The sequence below is a fragment of the Tenrec ecaudatus genome, chromosome 14 (assembly GCF_050624435.1).
Source record: "Tenrec ecaudatus isolate mTenEca1 chromosome 14, mTenEca1.hap1, whole genome shotgun sequence".
Lineage (NCBI taxonomy): Eukaryota > Metazoa > Chordata > Mammalia > Afrosoricida > Tenrecidae > Tenrec > Tenrec ecaudatus.
Window position 1 is genome coordinate 110512840 of NC_134543.1, and position 21829 is coordinate 110534668.

Consider the following 21829-nt stretch of genomic DNA (forward strand, 5'->3'; position numbering starts at 1 on the left):
TTAGCAATGCATACCGTGGAAAGGTTCAAGGGCATTTCCTACTCATCTGTCAGACGTAAAATCTTCGGCATGTCTGACAGATAATTTTTTTCAAAACCCTATTTTTTAATATAAGCTGTGAGTCGAATGTTCTAAGTCACAGAAAAGTCTGTTTCTATTTGCTAAGGAACTCCACATCAATTTTGCTTTGACTAATTCCCATATTTTGTTTTAAAAGCCCATGTCCATTTTCAGGCATAGCTCTGCCTGCTCCCCATCCCACCCCCACCCGCCAAGATAAAAACTCATTCTAATTAGCTATAAACTCGCTGTCAATGGAATGAATACCTATTACTCACTGCCAATGGGGTGGATACCAACTCAGTCTGACAGGGTTGAAACTGCCCCTGCGAAGTTTTTCAATACTGTAACTCTTCAGGGGAGTAGAAAGCCCCATCTTTCTTCCTGATTAGCTATGTATATCCACGCAAATACACCAATTTGGAAAATCTTTATTTTTCCAGGTACTACTATTCCATTGGAAAAATAAGCAAATCGTCAGCTTCCCCTTTCCCTTCATTTGCCGAGTTCACCACAGGGCAAGGCCTTCTTCCGCAGAAGAAATGGATTAAGAGCAAACTAACTTAACCGAATGTGATCATGAAGACGTTTGGAAAAATGAAAAATTGAAAAACAAATTCTGAGAGAAGGGGTGGGGAACCCCACGACGACTGTGGAGTTCTTCTTTCTTATAACATTGTGATTATCCCCGCCTCCCAGATCCTGAAAATCGCTTCTCGGCCTTTTGGCTAAGATCAAGTGCAGATCCTGAAAATCGGGGATTTGCCACAATTAAAAACCAGCAAAACAGAACCCTAAAGAGGACTTGACTTTTCGTATATAAAAATGGGCTCGGACATCACATCACTCTTCGGATCCTACACCTTTAAAATATAACCTGGATTTAACATTTAAAAAACACACACACCCTAATTATAATTTTTGCAAAAACAGCTGGATAAAGCGGCCGGGAGAAACCGACTGTAGCACAAACACAGCATGCTTTTTAAAAGGCACCTCCCCAAAGCCACTGTTAGGTCAATGCTGCACTCCGGTGAAAGTGGGTGTTTAAATGCCCACGACCCCTTCCTGGAAGGGTTCATCACACCCGCTCCAGCGGTCTTCCCGGGTGCGGAGCCTTTAAAATTTAAACGCCTTTCCAGCTTTTCACACGCTCCCGAAGTGAAGGGGGCCGGGGTGTGGGAGCCTCCATGGAAATAGAGCCACCGTGACCCCCCCCACAGCCCCCGGGGAGACGGACAGCCGCTGGGAACAATGCCGGGCTCCCAGGCGAGCGGGGTTCCGCAGCCCCCCGAGACCCGCGGGGCTCCCGTCGCCCGGCTTCTACGCTCCAAGCCCCAGAGCGGGCAGGGCCGTGCGGGCGCGGCCGAGCCCGAGCGCGGTACCTGGTCTCCGGGGGCTCGGTCCATGGCGCCCGCGGCGGCGGCGGCGGCGGGCCCGCGTTAGTCGGTGTGGAGGGCGCCTCGGGCCGCTTTCGCCATGGCCCCCCGCGCGGGTCCCCACGGGGCTCCGGGCCTCCACCCCTGTCCACCGGCCCCGACGGCTCGTCCGGCTGCGCCACTGGCGGAGGAGGCGGCTCCAGTGCCGGGCGAGGGGGGAGGCGGCGGCGCGCCCTCCGGGGAGGGATCATCTGGGACGGAAGCCGAGGAGGGCCGAACGGCGCGGGAGGCGTTGTCGAAATGGGCGGGGCGGAGTGGGCGGAGTCAGCGAGGGGCAGCCCGGGAGGTGGGGCTGCAGGCGGCCTCCTGCGGTCGCGGCGGCCTGGGCAGGCAGGTCATGGTCATTCCCAGGCGCGGGATGCCTCGGACCACGCCGAGCTTGGCTTCTCTCCTAGGCTGAGGGATGTTGGGACACTGGGAGCTCGGCTTCCAGCCTTGGGGACCGCGGGAGACCAGCTGGCGATCTGCAATTGCCTCTCGAGGGTGCTAAAATGGCCTGCTTCCCGGAAGGATGCAAAGGCTCCGAACCCCCCACGGTCGCTATGAGTCGCAATCGACTTGATGGGCCGTGAGTTTGGGGTTTGCATGAGCAAGCACGGTTTTAAAAAGCAAATCCAGGAGCTTTCTACTCCGGGAAAGATGCATAATCAGGAAACCCACGGGGCACCGCTGCCCTGCCCTGTGGAGTCGCTATGAGTCAGAACTGATTCGATGATGGCACTGAGTTGGGTTTCAGTTTGGGGAAAGAGCGTTCTTATTTACGTACGGAGATCAAGTAGGGGCAGACAAGAAAAATGCACCAAAATGGCCAACAGAAGGAAACCCCGCCGAGAGGTGATTGGTTCCTCTACCAGGGCCCCTGAGGCAGCATGGTTATAAATTGGGCTGAGAACTACGAAGTCAGCAGTTTGAAACCAGCTGCTTCTGGGGGTGAGAAAGAGGGCTTTCTACTCTTGTGAAAAGTTACAGCCACGGGCAGTTCTATGCTCTATAGGGTCGGCCTAGACTCGATGGCACTGAGTTTGTTCCGGTTTTCAGTTTCGTTCACCAATCCTCCAGGTCCAGGCCACCGCTAGGGTGATGTCACTCTTCCCAGAACCCTTGATTTTATCGAGTTTCTTATCACACCATTTTATCACAACATACTCTACTAGTAGGTTGCCCTTTCCTCTGTACTTATTTGATCGCTCCTTTTATCTCCACTTCATTAACTCCTTGAGGGCAGAGACTGCCACAAATTTGGGCACTTAGAAAGCATTTCAAAAATTCCTTCCGTGCATCTCCTCAGACACACCCAGAGTGCTTCTTTGCTGAGGTGAGAGAGAAGGAGACAAAGCTATTTGAGCTAAAGTATACTTAAGAACGAAGGAAGTGGCCGCTGTTTGGGAACTGGTGTGGAGATCCACTGCTGGGATTGGGGGGTGGGGGCAGCCAGGGGGTTATGCAGTTCCTTTGTCATGACTCAGGAGAAGTCAATACAGATCTAATCTTTTTTTCCATTTGTCTAGGTGGTTAGTCTGAAGTTATTTGAATAGGATTCCACGAAGTGTTTGGTCTAGAAAGCCTGACTATATTATGTTGATTATTTTAGCCTGGTGAGAGGAGCTATATTCCATTAGTTTATATCAACCCTGGCAATATGAGCTTTTTAAGTAGAAACATGTATTCTTCTACATGGAGAGCATTCACTTATTTCATTTTCATTAACTTCTGGGTGTTTGAACGACATCCTGCTTGGTAAAGTGGAGGGGCAGTGGAAAAGAGGATGGCCCTCAACCCAGTAAATGCAGCGCACTGGCTGCAACAATGGGCTCAGTCATAAGGACCAGTGTGAAGATGTCGCAAGACTAGGCGGTTTCATTCTGTTCTGCGCAGGGTCCCTCTGAGTCTGAAGCCACTCGGGCAGCACCTAACAGCAACCAGGTAAATGTCGCATGATGTGAATGTTGTAATGATTTCACTCTGACACCTTGAGTGAGCTTGGCCCAAGCCCTGGTGTTTTGTTCAGTGATCTCATGATCCATGTGAAGGCTGGGCTTAAGGTGTTGGCAAAGAACATTAACTATCCCATGAAATGCCTGAAGCACAAAGAAGTCCGCCTTAGAAGATGTACTGCCAGAATGCTCCCTCGATGTGTTTGCTTAGAACTCGAAGCTGTTTGTAAGGTGCAGTGATGTAAGCTAACTGATGGCCCTTCTTCACTATGGAAAGGCAAGTTTTAGACTGTCTCCCAGGGACCGTCTTTAACCACCGCCTGCTGCACTTGAGTCAAAAAGACAATGCCATGCGTTTGTGATGTCCTCTCATCTCACTCCGCTCCCACAGGGGCCTTGGCTGTAGCTCTAGCAGAAAGCAGAGACGTGCAAGACATGGAATAGCACCGCTCTCCCCTCTCTGTCACATCACTCTGGGCACATGTTGGATGGCCTAGTGGGGGACGCACAGTGTTCATGACTGGAACCCTCTGACTGCTCCACAGGAGAAAGACGAGGCTTTCTATTCCCGTGAAGATTAAATGTTTCGGAAACCAAAGGGGTAGTTCGATCGAGTCCTTTAGGATCACTTTGAGTTGGGATGAACTCCATGGCCTTGAGTGTGGGTAGGTCTTCAAAGAAATACTGTAGAATGTTATTACTCGGCGTTTTCTGGATATCGAGGTATCATTTAGAGCCCTTTAATAGGATATTTTGCTCAATAGGTGATTGAAACTTTCTGGTTGCAAAAATCAAATACATTTTTTATTTGTGTAAATCATTTCCCTTGGCATCCACACAAAACAAAATTAGATATGACGACCTTACGGAATGAGCAAGTGAGGGGAAAGGGACAACTTCTTCCAGAAATGTTTCAATCATACGAGAAGGGGAGGGTTCAAAAAGTTTGTAGAAAAATTCTATCACCTTTTATTTATTTATTTTTATTTATAATTTTTATTAGGTGCTCATACAACTCTTTTTTTTACATTTTATTAGGGGCTCATACAACTCTTATCACAATCCATACATATACATACATCAATTGTATAAAGCACATCCGTACATTCTTTGCCCTAATCATTTTCAAAGCATTTGCTCTCCACTTAAGCCCTTTGCATCAGGTCCTCTTTTTTTTCCCCCTCCCTCCCCATTCCCCCCTCCCTCATGAGCCCTTGATAATTTATAGATTGTTATTTTGTCATATGGACTCCGGATAGGACAAGATATGACAAAATAACAATCTATCACCTTTTAATTCCATTTTCCATGACCTTTTGAAGCCCCCTTGCCTATGTGGATAGTCCTCCTCCAGGAGGTAGTATGATTGGAATTAGTGAATCTCTTCCAAAAATTAGCATATGGAAAAGGATGTTTTAGGGGACAGAAGTGACCCAAAAATCTCAAATATAATGTAAACAGGAAAAGGCAAAGACACATCATCTGGATGAGGGAGACCGTTAGCCTCAGGTCACAAGAGCATTCAAGGAGCTACAGAAATGTGCCGCGTTACATGCAATGGGAGAAAGTAAAGGAAACTGTTACAAAAGCATAATTGGTAGCAGATCGATACATCACAATCGGAAGTGGGACTATATGCATAATGCTAACCGAAAGCTTCCAAGGTTAGCTCGGGGACCTCTGACCAGGACAATCATGGTACATCTTGTTACCCTGTGTTCTAGCACCTCAATTTCCATTAAGGGCACCCCCAGTCAAACCCCAAGGGTGAGGCGGCTCCTCCTTAGGCTGGCTCAGGAAGTGATGGTAATTCACTCACTAATACACTCTGCTGGAGGGCAGGGCCATTCGCAATCCCGTAAAATGGTCAGAAAGAATTCAAAAGAGGCTGAATTTACATGGAGTCTCACAAATGGAGGTAGAGCTTCCCCTGTGCACGGTAGCTTTCTGCAAACTTAGTGCTCACAATTTGAACTCAAATGCAAGGAATAACATAATTTTTACAGTGAAGAAGTCCGGCAAACACGAATACCCTGATATGATGTGATGAAAGTGATATTTCACCTATATGGTATTCTTCCCTAAAAACAATAATTCCTGTCAATAAAAACATCAGCCACTCAAATTGAGGGACAGTCTACCAAACACCTAACCAATACTCAAAACTGTCAAGCGCATGAATAACAAGGAAAGCCTGAGCAACTCTTGGGAGGGGCTCATCAGAAAGACTATCTCATGATATCATCAAATTGGGGGGGGGGGGTAATGATTCAACCAATCAGGCCCATGTAATGAAGCCCCAATGCAAGTACTGGATAAAGCCCAAAGAGGGAGAAAACATGACTATGTGGCCATCAAGCCAATTCTAACTGAAAGCAACCCGGTAGAACCACATAAACTCACCCTGTTGGGTTTCCAAGTCTGGATCTGTCCGGAAGCAGGTTACCCCACCTTTCTCTTGTAGAATGCCTGGTAAATTAGACCTCCAATCTTTACTTTTACTTTTACGAGAACTTCACCACCACGCCACCTGAGTTTCTCCCAAGGGAGACCTTTGCCCTGGGAACCTTTCTAGACTTGGCCCTAATTGTCTATTTATTTGTACCCTTTTTGCTATGATAAAATTGTAATTCTATGTTCTCTCTCTCTCTCTCTCTCTCTCTCTCTCTCTCTCTCTCTCTCTCTCTCTCTCTCTCTCTCTTTCTCTCTCTCTCTCTGAGTTCTGCATTGTTCTAATCAATTATCAAATCAAAGAAGCTGTGGGAGTCAGCAGGTCATAAGTGAGGAGGAGGCCTGAAGACCCCCCAAACTTATAGTTGCGTGTAATATAAACCTCCAATTTGTAACCAGTGAACCAGAGGGGAAGGTATTGTGGGTCTGAATTTGTGGGCGGAGTTAGCGTTCAGGAAGACTGTTCTTGCCAGGTAAGGTCTGACCTAGCTCTGGGTAGGGAAGATCAGGAGAATAAACGCTACATGTGCAGCTGGTGTTGGGCCATAAATGGGACAGAAAGGGGCAGGAAGAAATAGGTTGGATAAGTCTTTACAGTTTGTGTGGGAAGTGGAAATTTCGCCACAGTTACCACCAAAGACAAACAAACTCACTCCTTGAGTCAATACCTACTCCTAGCAATGTTATGGGACAGGGCAGCATCAGAATTGTCTCTGGGGTTTTCTGAAACCGTCATTGTTTACAAAAGTAGCCAACCGCATCTTTCTGCTGCTGAGCAACTGGTGGTTTCTAGCTACCCAGCTTGCAGTTAGCAGACCAACGCATCAGATTACAGCCCAAAGCATCACCCCTGCACCACCAGAGCTGCTCCGTCACCACCAGTGACTTAGAGCTCCTGTACTTATCTCTGAGGCGCCCTGGTGGTGTAGTGGTGATGTGGTGGGTAATCCACATGGTCGGCAGTTCGAAACCACCAGCAGCTCTTCTACTCCCATAAACAGGTTTGCTCTGAACTTGATGGTTGTGGGTTTGATATTTTAATCAAGGCAGTCGCCTTGACCACTGTTGTATTCATCTTACAGCAGTTCCTGGCACATAACAGGAACACAATAAATAGTGGTGAACCAGGTGCATTGTATTGAATGAGCAGGATAAAGCTCATGAAAATTCCCACAAACGTCACTCCAAGTTAAGAGGGTTGTTTTGTTTTGTTTTCTTCTGCTGAGTCTTGTTTCAGGCTGGAAGCCTGGATGTGATGCACTTGTTTTGTTTTCTGCCTTGTCCTTCGCTGCCTCTTTCTCCCACTTTAGCCCGTCTCTGGTTAAGCTTTCAGACATTTGCAAGTATGGGCCCAGTGAAAGAAGAGATACAATTGTGAAGTGAGGGTGGTGGGCCTTCACAGATGGCCAATCACTAGTGTATACATAAGGATCCTTCCAAGTGACCGCTTATGACCCTAGTCCTGACCCCTAGGGTTTCTGGGGACGGACAAAACCTGTCCCTTGTTCCCTTGGCCATCAGCAAAGCAACCTTCTGAGCTAGAATCCTTTCAAAACCAGTTTCCAAAGCAAGTCCTTCTTACTGATGCATAGGAACATCTTCTTTCCCTTGCTTCATCAAATATCCATCCATCCATTCAGCCCTCTACAGAGCCACTGATCCACTTTATTTTGGGTAGGAACAGTTCAAAGTAATTGCAGACATTAGGACATATTCCCCTGGGGAAACGCAAGTGTCCGCAGTTGGTACATGCACAGCTTGTTCCCGGCGCGGGTCTCTTGCTGCTCTGCCTTCAGTTTGCTCAGGAAACGGTCAGACCCCACGTCTGTGCATTCTAGGCTCCCTGTATCAAGTTCTCTCAAGTGTTTCCCGGAAGTTCTTCTTAGAAGACTTGAGATAAAGGGACGTGCACCTTGTACTCCCCAGCCCTTGTGGGAAGTGTACGTAGGATCAGATATCTCCAAAGAAATGCTGTCCGAGTCCTCCCTCTGTCCCCAACTCCACCCTACCTGCCACGGCTGCAGGTAGGGATGAGTAAGGCTGAGACAATTTCTTAATGTAGTCAAGCCAGTCCGTCAAAAAAGCATTGCTGTAAAACCACAAAAAAAACTATGAAAATGATTAAACCGTGAAGCTATTTTCTCTGGGCATCGTCTCGGTGTGAAGGAGGCGCTTTATCTCCCTCATCCTTTCCCCAAGAAATCTACACTCTTGGATTTACACCACGTCAAAATGGCAGCTTGTATATCCGCAAGGGACTGAAATAGCCTTCCTTTTAAATGTCCTTTGAATTGGGTGAACAAAAAACAAGCCTCGAGGGGGCAAGGCTATAGAGAGGATGAGCTGAGATCTCCCCATGAAATTCTCACAGGGCAGGCCTTGCTCTCCCCTGAGAATGAGCAGGTCCGTTGCCCTAATGGGAAAAAGAACTGCTCAGCACAATTTTCCCGACGGCTTTATCACCAATGCAATGTTCTGTTTTCTTAAACTTTATAAGGAGCCCCATGACCATCCTGTGTCCTCCTAGAAAATCTTTCCAGGTCACACACTGGGAATCCTAAAGGGAACTCCGTCTTCATAACCTTTGGAGCTGACCTCTCTGTCTCGACTTGATCTAGCCCTCCAAGCCCCTCAAAGCCACTGTTTTGATCAGACTTTTTTTTTTAAGGCACCTATTACTGAGAGAACGTGCCTGCAGGTATCCACTGATCCCCGAGGCACGCTTGAGCACATTTTGTTCGTCATAAATCCATACATGTGTAAACCGGAGCCCTAGTACCAATACTTTTTAACTTACCTTTATATTTTTGTCAAGGGTGAATCTAGGATGTGGGATTCTTAGTTTCTAATATATTGTCAATTGAGGATACAATCAAAATGACTTCCTTTCCCTGCCATCGGCTTGCTGCTGACTCATATGGCCCTACAGGACAGGGTAAAATCGCCCCTGTGGGTTTCTGAGATGGGAAGGCTTTCCAGGAGGGAGCAGCTGGGGTTTTCAAACCGCCGACCTTGGCAGCTCAATTTGAGACCACTACGCCCCCCGCCCCCCCGGGAGCGCCTATGAAAATGACGGAAGTCACAAATTAATATCCTATGTAGTACAGTGAATCGCTTCATATGACCCTGCTAGCTATAGCCTGTGTATCCCACCCAACGACCACTACTACCCAACTACTCGCTTCCCTAGAGTCGAGGCTGACTCACAGCAACCTTCTAGGGCAGTATAGACCTGCCCCTATGGGTGTCTGGGGAGTAGAAAGCCTCTTCTTTCTCCCAGTGAGCACCTGGTTGGTTTCAAACCATGGACCTTACAGTTAGAAGCCCAGTGCATAGCCATTATGCCACAACATCAAATGACTAGACTTGGACTATGGGAATGCGAGGTGCTTGTGACCCACCAGGGGGGTTGGATAGCTTGCTAACCATGCAACTAAGGTATCTGGAATACGAACAAGAGATTGGTCAGTTTTGTGATCCTGCTAGCTTCAAATGAGCCATCCCAGTGGTGGAAAAAGGAATCTCCCCACCACGAAGAAAGAAGAGCCAGGAGTGGGGTGTGGCCTCTGAACGGAAGCTCCTTACACTGAGGCAGGGAGATGTGACCCTGGAGTCAACGAGAAGCATCCGCAGAGGAGTGGCCGTGGCGGAGGCAGCAGAACCAAGGGACCGGAATGAGACAGAGCCCTGGGATTCCTGGCCTACAGAGCAAGAAAGCTGAGTACCTTTATTCACGTGGTCACTAATGGAGTAGAGTGACTCCACACGCTTGTTGTGGGAACTAAATCTGCCCCTAGATCTCAAGCTGAGTACCTCTGGACTGAGGCTTACTTCGGAGTGAACTGCTTTGGAGGCACTTATCAGGAGAGCTGTAAGAGCCTTATAGGACTCTCCCAAGCAGGCAGAGGTCAGGCTGAGAGGGCTGATGGCCAGAGAGAGGGCTGTTTTCAGGCACTGCTGAGGGGAAGCTGTCCTGATCTAAGAACAGTATTTGTATCATTTCTAAATCCAAGGAAGAAAGGTCTTTCCAGTCTCATAAAGAGTTACAGTCTCAGAAACTCACAGGGAAAGTTCTATCCCGTCCTCTAGGGTCCTAAGAGTCGACATAACTCCACCGCAGTGACTTTGGTTTGGGTTTTCCTCGGGGAACAGGGAGAGGCCATTGTGACCAGAGCATGGTGGGGAAGGGGACAGAGAGAATGGTGTCAGCAGTGGGTGGAAGCAGAACCCCTCAGGATGTAGGAATTTGTCAACCATGGTATGGATTTGAGATTTTATTTTAAGTCCAAAAGCCGTTTAAAGGATTTCAAAGAGATGCACTGGATCCACATTTTGGCTAATTAAATAGGAAAATGAATATTTTTTAGGATGTAAGAACTAATCTAAACATTTATATAAGAATTGAATTATTATTTTTAAAGTATACAATTTAGTAGTCTCAGGCATGATTTCTCAGTACAAGTATTGTTTCTTCTGACAGACTATGGAATTGAAAATATAGTATGAACCATAAATTATTGTTAGCTGCCATTAACTTGACTCCCACACACAGTCACCTTTTGTAGAAAAGAACACAATGTTGCTGAGTCCAGCCCTATCCTCACAATCGCCAGCATGGTGAAGTTCATCGTGGCCACAGTATGCCAATCCATCCCACTAAGGGTCTTCTGCGCATTTATTGCTACCTTATGTCACCAAGCATGACATCTTCCTTTAAGGATGCATCCATTCAAGTCAGTTGGACAAGTCACTGTTTTTAAAAGAAAAGAAAGAAATACTGCCAGGATCATGGTAGCATAGAAGCCATCACATTATAACAAACTGACAGACACATGTTGGAACCACAATTCACTAGAGTCCATATCTATGTTTTCAGCCCGCACAATTTCTGTATATCAATGGCAAACTGTTAAGGGTAAAAAAAAGTTCCCATTGATAACATCAGTGGTATGAGCACTGGACTAACAGTTTAAATTTCCATCCAAGTTTTACCCTCTATAGACCTTGTGCCCTGAAAAAGTCATTGAAGCTTCTCTGGGCCTCGGTTTCTGCATCTGCACATTATATCGATTGTCAAGAAGCTCTAATTAATATAATTAATGACTTTGAGACCACCCTGCAAACTCGGAAGTTGTGGTTCTCAACCGAGGTTGCTTGACCCCTCTTAAACTAAATCAGAGTAGAAATGTTATCAGAATCTCTGAAGAGAGTAGTCTCCCAATCATCATCCAGAGAACCTCCACAAAATTCCTAAATAAAAGGTCATAACAGCCAATAAACGGATGAGAAAATGCCCTCCCGATCATTAGCCGTCAGAGAAATGCAAATTAAAACAACCATGAGATACCAGCTAACCCCACTCAGGATAGCCCAAGTCAGAAAATCAGAGAGCAACCAATGTTGGAGGGATGTGGCGAGATAGGAACTCTCCTCCACTGCTGATGATCGTGTAGATGCATACAGCCGCTGTGGGAATTCATCTGGCAATATTTAAAGCAAATGGAAATTGAGTTATCTTAAGACCCAGCAATCGCTCTACTGGACATATACCCAGAAGAGGTAAGAAAGAGACCACGACCAATCATCTGTGCCCCAATGTTTATTGCAGAGCAATGCACAATCACAAAGAAGTGGAAACAACTTAAATGTTCATCAATAGACGAGTGGATTAGACAATGCAGTCCTATGCATCCCTGAAGAGCACTGATGATCGCATGGAGCGCGTCGTCTCGTGGGAAGAGTTGGAAGAAATTATGCTCATCGACACTAACCAATCACAAAAGGACACGTACAATGTGAGTCCACTGAGGTTAGTACAATCAGCACGGTAGGTAAAGAAGAAAAGCTACTTATCTCACACTATACAGGTTAAGGTACAGGCAGCTGGGCAGGGACAGACCAATCCCGAAGATGTACATGTCATCCCAACACAAAGATAGAGAAAGGAGGGTGGGGGGAGGAAGAGGGAGACGATGGCACTGGGGGAGCTGAGCACTAATCTACCGTCGGGGGGGGGGTGTGTTTATGTCTCCACAGAAATGGGAGTGTGAGTGCAGGCCCCACCACAGGACGCCAAACCTTGAGGGCAACATAACCACATGGAGCAACTCATGAACAGAGAGGTCTACAGGGCCGGCCGTATTCAGAGCCAACTGACCCCTTCACTAGAAGTATGTGCTACAGAGGACAGCGCTAAACCTACAGGCTGGGGAGAGGGGCCGGCCTGCCACGCCCCACAGAAGCAAACCAAGACAAAAAAAGAGAGAGCGAGGGACTAGACCCCATCCTGACACACCAAGCCCCAAGGATGACATCCTTGCATGGAGGGACTAAGGCACAGAGAGGACTGTAGGGCCAACAACAGCTCGAGACACGATGTCCCCTGGCTGGAGCATACCGAGACAGAGGACAATACTGGGCACACACAGCAGGGAGTGAGTCTGGTCTGAACCCCCACAAAGGGATGAACCAAGAAGGGAACATAACAGATCAGCCACGGAAGCAAAGCCAAGCCACAAAGCTCTGAGGAGTCCCCAAGATACACTTCAAGTTAGGAGGGGCAGTTCCCAGAACCCCTCAGGACCAGTGGGAAGACAGTCATAAAGGTCAGCGGACAGCCCTGGGATTATGTATGCTTTTTTTGCTGTTGTTTTCTCTCTTTTTCTTCGATCTTTGGTTTTCCTTTTGTTTTATCTCTGTTGTTGTTGTTGTTGTTGTTGTTTTGGCTACGGATATAAGATAGGCATGGGAAGCAAGCCCGAGGAGAAAGAACAGGGACAGATGGTTCCAGAAGGACTCATGGGGAGGAGGAAGCAGGGGAAGGGAGCAATGTGCAAATGATGCTGTTAGACAAGGGGACAAGTAGGGAATTGAAGTCAACAACGAGGAGGACGTAGAGATCCTGGTGATGTTGGAGCCACAGTCATCTAGCTCAGAGGAGTTACTAAGAGGCAGAAGAAGGGCCAGCGTGGTGGTGGATCAGGAGAAAAGTAAAAGGAAACAGAGGAAAGGTCTAGGAAGCAAAACCATTGATAGAGGTAGAAGCAGTTGTGTACATATGCAAATATATTAATTCATAAATTTAGAGGTATTGACCTATGCACATATTTATATGGCAATACATGGAGGAAGTGGACAGACTTTGGTCCTCTGCTCAAGCCCTCCCTCAACGCAAGGACATTTTGTTTCAGGTACCTGGCATTCTGTGATGCTCACCCTAAGGACACAATCGCTGAAGACAAAATGGGGGCAATAAGTAAATGTGGTGAAGAAAGCTGATGGTGCCCGGCTATCAAAAGATAGTGTCTGGGGTCTTAAAGGCTTGAAGTTAAACAAGTGGCCATCTAGCAGAAAAACAACAAGCCCACGTGGAAGAAGCACACCAGCCTGTGTGATTATGAAGGATCGATGGGATCAGGTAATAGGCATCAGAAGATGCAAAATTAAAAAAAAACCTACTGTTGAGAATGAAGGGAGTGGGAAGAAAGACCCCAAAACTCATCTGTAGACAATAGGACATCCCTTCACAGAAGGACCACAAGGAAGGGCGAATCAATGAGGGTGCAATATAGCACCAGGCTTCCTCACTCCACAACCCCCACCCCACTATCATGTCCCCAGCCCTACCTTTCAGTTCTGGCTAAACCGGAGCATGTGCACTGGTACAGATAAGAGTTCACAACACATAGAATGCAGGTCAGATAAACCCTTCAGGAACAGAAATGGGAGTAGTGATATCAGGAAGGTAGGGGTAAGGTGGAGGGAGAAGGGCAGGAAGGGGGAACCAATCCCAATGATTGACTTATAACTCCCGCGCCCAGGGAGGGGGGGAGATGAACAATAGAAACGTGGGTGAAGGGAGACAGCGGTTGGCGTAAGATATGAAAATCATAATAATTTCTAATTTATCAAGGGTGCACCAGGGTGGGGTGGAGGGGGAGGAAGGGAAAAAAGAGGAGCTAATTGCAAGGGCTCGAGTAGAAAGTAAATGTTCAGAAAATGACGATGGGCAACATAGGTACAACATATGCTCCATTTGTCACAGTTATAAGAACTGTAAGAGCTCCCAAGAAAATGATCTTTAAAAAGGATATCGCTCCCCCTTTAAGCCTTCCGTTGAAGTTTCCCATTTCTGAAAACAAAGTCAAAGTCGTTCACATGGTTTCGGAGGCCCTCCATGATCGGGCGCAACCATATCTCTACCCTACCTCTCCCACTTGGCTCCGGACACAGAACCGTCCTTGCTGTTGCCTGGTCATTTCAAGAGCACTCCCTCCTCAGCCCTTGCTGCTCCGGCTGCCCGGACCCCTCTCCCACTCCAATATCCTGCATGACTCCAGCACTCATTCGCAGGCCTTGGCTTTCACGCGACCAAGTGGGGTTTTCCCTGACGGTCCCTTTCACAATGGCCTTTGCTAGAGGGTCCACACATGCACAAACACACAGATGCAAACTCATTTCCTCCTTACCACCTCATTTCTCTCCGTAACCCTTATCACCATCTAAAATACCATATCCTTTATTTGGTTTGTTGGCTTCTCGTTGTGGTTGTGTGCTACAGAGTCGATTCCAGCTCAGAGTGACCCTGTAGGGCCTCGTACAGGTGCCCCTAGACTGTAGTCTTGACGGGAGCAGGTCTCTAACTCTGTTGTCCCACAGAGCAGACCAGCCATGCACTTAACCATTGTGCCACCTTTTGAAGGTCATTTCCATTCGAATGTACACTCCGTGAAGGTAGGGATTCACACACACACACACACACACATACACACACACACACACACACACACACCCCTTTCCTGCCCTTGGTACTAGAACATTGTCAAGCACATAGCAAGTGCTCAATAAACAGCTATGTTTGCTCAGCCTCAACCCTTCAGTGATGGCCGGCTGCCAACCCCAAGGGGACCCTGCGCACTTCAGTCTCTCTGAGCTTCTCAACCGGTCCCTCCAACTTCGCCCGCCTGTCTTATCTGAAACAGACATTCTTCCTGAAAATGACTGAATTAATGAAGATGAGAACAATAAGTTCTTACACTTCCTGAGTGGGAATGATCCCCCTCAAGATGACTCTATCTTCCGGTGCTATGTCTTGGTTTACATGATTTGTTCCTTGTCCCTTAGTGTTCATAGCATTATAAGGATTTCTTTCCTGAGCGTGTGCTCTCCCTGAGAGCAGCATTGCTCGGCAGTGTTTGTGGAATGAACGGATGGGCTTGCCTCTGTCGTTGACTTATCCATTCAGCCCAAGAAGGAAGAGAGGCGATTAAATGGTGGGTTGTAATGGTAACCCTCCTAGCGCTCATGAGGCCGTAGCTTGCTCATGAATCGCATCCCCAAGGTAATTTGCGGTGACAGCAAGATCAACCTCAGCAAAGCAAGTCTGAATAATCTAGGGAAGAGCAAGCGGGAAAGGACTGAATTTGTTGCATCATTGGATTCTGAGAATCAGATAAAACGTTGGACAAGGAATTTATTTTTGGAGCTCTGAGGGCTCCGGGTTAAGCGGGCTAAAAACAGGAAGTAACTGCCCAGATTTATTCGGATGCTCCTCTGATTCTTTTCTTTTTGCTTTTATTTTACTTTTCTTCTGATTATTTTCATGAGCTCTTCCAAATTGCAACCTTTCTTTTTGTGACAGCGAGGACAGAAAATAGCACCTGCCGCTCAACTGGAAGGTGCTAGCGCCGCTGAAGTTGAAGCGTCTCCGTCAACTGAATGCCTTTTGCTCTCCCTTTAAGAATCTTGAAGGAGTGTCTACACCAGGGGTCCTCAAACTACGGCCCCGCGGGCCACATGCGGCCCACCAAGGACATTTATCTGGCCCGCCGGGTGTTTTTGCCCCGTTTGTTTTTTTACTTCAAAATAAGATATGTGCAGTGTGCATAGGAATCTGTTCATAGTTTGTTTTGTTTTGTTTTGTTTTGTTTTTAACTATGGTCTGGTCCTCCAACGGGTCTGAGGGACAGTGAACTGGCCCCTATTTAAAAAGTTTGAGGACCCCTGGTCTACACTATTCAACTCAAAGACATAACCACCGATCCCCAAATTTAGGGTTGCTTTTGTTTTCTGGGATGCCTTCTCGTGTTATCAGCAGGTCCTGCATTTTGGAAGCAGGAATTTCTGAAGCTTGACTTGTGAGCAGATGTCGTTCCTCTTAGTGTTGGTACAAAGAGCCCCGGTGGTGCAGTGGCTCAGTGTTTGGTTACTGAGAGGTTGGTGGTTCAAATCCACCAAGCGGCTCCATGAAAGGATGCCCAGGAGGTCTACTCCCAGAAGATTATCGCCTAGACAACCTTACAGGTCAGCTCGACTGTCAGACAGTGGCAGTGTGAGTTGGAGTACACTGCATGGCACCCAACCACTGCAGCAGCTTTGGTGAGTCACCGAGTTCCCAGAAGGCTTCCCATGAACCTGTATCAGCAGTCCAAGGGTGTTCACGAAAGAGGCAAACCGCTAAAGCCAGAAGAAATATTCCCTCTGAAAGAGTTTCTCCCCCAAATAATAGTCCAGTGAAGCATACTATGTGTTACAAGATGGATCTCTTCTTTCTTTCTTGAGTTTGAAATGCTTTTGCATAAATTATATTGAGACAACAGCAGAGGAATAAGAAAGAAATCAGACCACCACCACCCGCCATTTACCTTTCTACGCACCCACTGCCACAGAGTCAGTTCTGACTCACAGCGACCTATAGGGCGAAGCAGACTGCCTCATTGGGTTTCCAGTGCTAGATCTTTAAGGAAATAGACTGCATATCTTTCTCCCACAGAGAGATTTCGAACCACCGATCTTTCAGTTAGCAGCCAAGTGCTTTACCAATACCTGACTATGGCTCAATTTACATAATGTCTTACATTTTGAGGCCTTTGTAGTCTTTCTTCATCTATCTGCAATAGACATCTGCATGACATAGGTTTTACCAAGCATAGGGAGGCTCTCAGGCCTGCTGCTCAATGCATGTCTGTCTGTTCTTTAGCGCCAGGAGAACACACTGCCTCCAGCGCGTGGGCCTATCTAGATGAGATAGAGGGGCTTCAGAGGCACACGAAGCAGACTAGGGAGACCTGAGAGACATATAACTGACCCAAAGGTATGCCTCCCGCAGCTTGGTACAAGATGTAGCGGCTCCTCAGACCCATCACTGAGCCCAGCACAGGACAGGGATTTCCCCCAAAGTTCATAAACATCAGTTCCATCCCTTTAGAAGCTGTTGGACTCCTCAGATTGACCATTGCATCAAGTCTATATTCCCTGGCCAAGCCATCTAGACCCTGATGGAGAAAGGAAATCATCATATCAAAATCTGAAACTGGAATGGAGTTGGGGAGAAGACAGCTCCGTTATACTGGGACGGCTGCTTTTCCAAAGCCATCCGCACCATACGTCAACAAGAAACTTTATGGACTAGGTGTGTTCGTTGGTTCATCTGCTTAGAAAACCTCAACCTCTTCCCCTCGTCCTTCCACAACCTGAGTTGGCAGAAAGCTTAAGGAAGCCAATTCCCGTAGCAACCCTTGACAGGTTTCCTCTGGTTGGCCTGCCCTGCTTCTTTATATTGACTTGTAACCAGAGCTGCCCACCAGTCAGCGGACAGAGAGAGGTTCCCAGCTGGGCAGAGTCCTCACACCTTGCTTTGAAGGGGTCCAGGTCTCGGAAAGAGAACTAGAAGCAGACCTTGACCATGGAGAACAATGGACGGTAGACGTGGTCCACGGGGACCTCCGACATAGAAGTAAAGATAAGAGTAGTCAATGTGGATTGCATCAGACACGATGCTGAACTCCTTAAATCTGCATGACACGGGAGGTAAAATGATCATCTTTTGCTCAAAAAACAAAAAAAAGGAAATGTAAAACCTGTATATCTGAATTAATCCTTGAATCCTGGACAGTTGTAAAGTGGGAGACCTGAAGTTTGAACGCAGCAAGCAGAGGAGCTGGTACAGGGGAGCCCCGCTTTTACTGAGAGGGAGAGCAGTACAGTTTGCCTTAGAATTCTGGGATGTGAGGTCCTACGCCAGAAGAGTTGGTGACAGGCCCTCCCTCCCATATGGTGAATCTTCTGTCTCCCACAGCTCTCGACTTGCCCTGTGCTTTTCTGCTGGGTTCTACAATTCACTGCAATGGTCCCACAGAACTCACAGACAATACTCACACTCAGGAAGTTTGTTAGGGAAGTGAACAGGTTGCAATTCAGGGGCAAAATGTTCAGGGTACAGTGGTTCAGTCAGGACACTTTCTTCTCTGCCAGGCCTGCTGGCAGGTCTCTCTGGCCCTCAGCCCCTCCTCCTGCCCTGAGGGAGGTAAGCCTCAGCTTAAAGACACCCAGCGCCAGCTTCCTGCTTCAGCAAGCCCAGTGCCCCCAATTAAGTGCCAGGAGGCACCCCACTCAATAAGCCAGCCTCCTGCCCCAAAGCACTCAGCTTCACTAGCTCTGTGGGCTGGGAAATCTCATGTTCTGGCTCCTGGTTCTTCTTCTGCTGCTGCTGCTCTTCTGGTCAGAGCTGCCTCTTGGATCAATGCACAGGGACCTCAGGGTCCTAAAGCACACACTCCCCTCGGAGCTTTTCCATCTTGCTGGTAGTAAGCGTTCCCCTTCCTACTCATGGTATGCCCAGAAGGATGTTGTGTTAGTCTGGGTAAACTAAGGAAACAAATCCACAGAAACTCATATGTATAAGGGAGAGTTTCATGTAAAGGGTAAGTGCACATCAAGAAAACATCCCAACTCAGTGCTGCCCAAGCCCACAAGTCCAGCATTAACCCATATGTCCGACACCAATCCACAAAGTCCTCCTCCATCTCACAGGACACACACTATGATGCCGACTGCAGAAGGGAAGCTGAATCAGTGAACGTGTAAGCATCTCAGCTCCACACGGGCTGCATCGGGGTAGGTCCATGTGGCTTCTCCTTGGGGATGTCTTGCAGGAAGTGAGCCTTGCCAGCTGAAGTAGGGAACTGGCTAAGGCAGCTGCACCCTGGTCTGACCATCAAAAAGCAAGAGACTCGAAAACTTGAAAGGAGAGGCTCACGGAGCCATTTAGCTCTCTGCCTTTCAATTAACCCCACATGTATTTATCGGCCAGGTTGGCACAAAACACCTTAACTGTCTCAGAGGTCAACCCAACGGAAGGTGGGATTGACATCCCAATCACTCATAAGTGTCTTCCCCCACTTTCTCTTACCCAGATGATCAGGAAAGGGTCCTTTGGGAGTTGCAAAGACCATAGCTAGAAGAGGCACATTAAATAATTCACAGTACTGCCATGGGCCCACGTACAGTGGGACAAAATACTGCCCAGTCCTCTTCTGTCTGTTCCATGATTGTTTGAGGATCAGATCATTGTGTACCATAGGGTTTTCTTTTTTCTTTTTTAATAGGAAACACTTCACGAATTTGTGTGTCATCCTTGCACAGGGGCCATGCTAATCTCTGTATCGTTCCAATTTTAGTGTATGTGCCGCGGAAGCAAGCGCCCAGAGGATTTCTGACTGCTTTTCAGAAGCAGGACACCATTCCTTCCTTCTAAGTCAGGATTAGTTTAGAATCACAGCAACAAGCAAGCCTCCGCAGACAGGAAAGTAGTGGATATGTATTAGGTGTGCTGGCTAGAAATCAGTGCCGCAGCTGCAGCACAGAAGGTACGGACTCTACTAACCAGCCACCAGTGCCTCATTGAGCGGGGATGCAACCTGCTGTCTTATCTGCTAACGTCCAGGTCAGCAGTTTGAACCCACCAGCTGTTCCACCAGAGAAAGAGGAGGCTTTCTGCTCCCATAACAATGTACAGTTTCGGAAATATTAGGGAGTAGTTCTTCTCTGGGATAAGCTTCGTAAATGCTGCCTCTTGATGCCACAAGGCCAGGACCCGAGTCACCTTGCTTATCGCTTATTGCAGGTGAAAACGTCCTGGAGGAGAAAACCACCTCACCCTGAGACTAGGTCAGAAAGGATGAACTAAGGCTACAAGGGAAAGGCCTGAGGCAAGTAGGAGGGGGTAGCCAAACGATGGAATTTTAAAGATCCCTACCCCCAAAGCTGTGCATTTATTTTTTACAAAATAGCCTTATCACCTTCAAAGTACTCTCCATTACATGTAATACATTTATCAAATCTGTGATTCCATTAGAAACATTTTTCAAACTCATCTGTTTGGATGGCTGACGGCACCGCCCTCATTTTTTCCTTCACCTCTTCCAGGTCATCAAATCGCTATCCTTTCACGTCCCTCTTCATTTGAGGAAACAAAAAGAAGTCCCCCAGAGCGAGGTCAGGTGAGGTAAGGTGCGTGGGACAAGAGAGGCATGCTGTATTTTGCCAAAAACTGGCCAACTGAGATGGCTGCTTGAGTAGCTGCATTGTCATGGTGGCAAAGCCGGTGCCCCGTCTGCCACAAATCAGGCCTTTATTTTGTCGCACACGGTTACATAATCTTTTCTGAACCTCTAAATTGAAAGCTTGATTAACAGTCTGACCAGGTAGAATGAACTCTAAATGCACTATACCCCTCACATCATAAAAAATAAATGAGCATCATCTTTGATTTCACTCGATGACCTTCTTTTGGGTGAGGTGACGTTGGCGCCTTCCATTGGTTTGATTGATGTTTGCTTTCGAGGTTGTAAGAATAGCACCCGGTCAAGTCACCAATAATGACCTTGGGGGAAACAAAGCTTTGGGTCTCTTCTGAGCTGTTCTTTCAAAGCCCAGCCTGTTTCCACTCGATGCTCTTTGTCCTGGTCAGTCAGAAATTTCATAGCAATCCTTCTCAGTCCCAAATGTTATGTCAAAATTTTCAGAACTGAGCTCCAAGATAATCCAAATCACTTCCCCAGCTTTTCAATGGTCTGTTGTCGGTCTTCAGGTACAAGGGCACGGATTTTGTCGATATTTTTGTCCATTAAGGAAGTTGACAGACATACAAAACAAGGTTTGCCATCCATTGACATGTCACCTCTTATGAAATGAGAAAAACACTTATATACTTGCGTTTTTCCCATATCACTGTCTTTGTAAGCCGTGTTCAACATCACAGCAGTTTCTGCGGCACTTTTCCCAAGCAGGAAACAAAATTTCACACCGCATGCTGTTCTCTTAAATCAGCCATCACACAAAACAAACAAACAAACCGAGATATGAGTGAAACTGCTTTTCCAAAAAAATTTCACTGTGATCAGAGAGAATCTTCCCGGGCCTCTGGGTGCACTAACTGAGAGAATTACTTGATCTCCACCTAGCAAGAAAAATGCATACTGCGAAAGCTTCACCCAGTGGAGTTTTGTCAGGTTTTGCGGGGCGGGGGAGGGGGCCCCCTCTCTTAGAAGCATTACATCACAGCATGAATAAATGGCTTTGGATGTCCCAATCAACTGCCTTCTGAGAAAAGTGGCAGTGGTTGTAGCAACACTGCTCCAGGGTCACAAGAAGTCAATGTACCTGCCAATGTATTTTCCCAGGGTGGAAGAAAGTAGCGTTGCCTTCACAGGCTAATTCCAAATAATCATAATAATAATACTGTGTGTGGGGAGGAAGGCATAACTAGAGAGGCCACAAAGGAGAAAAGGGTGGTCCCAGGACTAGGCCTGGGTAGGATGCGCTCCTGTTTCTCAACAGACCACTTGCCAAAGGCAACTGTACCCAAGGTCATCAATAAGAAAGGGCATGTGGGAGATGGGATCGAATTTCACACCTATCCTCACCCGTGTTCACACACACGGGCACACACACCTGCCATCCAATAGCCCTTGCTTTCTGTCCTGCTCTTTCTTCCCGATGGCTTCCACCTGCCTCTCCTTTTCCATTTCCCTTTCATTTATATTTTTCTTCTCCGCCTATTTCCTCACCCTGCACATGTTCTAGTCAGAGGCATTCAACTCTGAAAGAGCAGCCAGCTCTGGCTCAGGAGTGTGACTCAGGACTCACGTTGTTACTATACCGAGG

The 21829-nt window shown here is 47.3% G+C and overlaps 1 protein-coding gene and 1 pseudogene across 3 annotated transcripts in view; both read right to left on the reverse strand.

Moving 5' to 3' along the window:
- The window catches only part of SECISBP2L (SECIS binding protein 2 like), a 58081-nt gene extending 56417 nt beyond the window's left edge, over nt 1-1664 (reverse strand). For all 3 annotated transcript variants that reach the window (XM_075532057.1, XM_075532056.1, XM_075532055.1), the window contains exon 1: nt 1446-1664. In XM_075532057.1, the coding sequence (XP_075388172.1) occupies nt 1446-1469 (24 nt within the window). In that variant the 5' untranslated portion in view covers nt 1470-1664. The remainder of the gene's footprint in view (nt 1-1445) is intronic.
- A 17597-nt stretch (nt 1665-19261) lies between these two features.
- LOC142427012 (U6 spliceosomal RNA) lies at nt 19262-19361 on the reverse strand (annotated as a pseudogene).
- Nucleotides 19362-21829: the final 2468 nt, after the last annotated feature.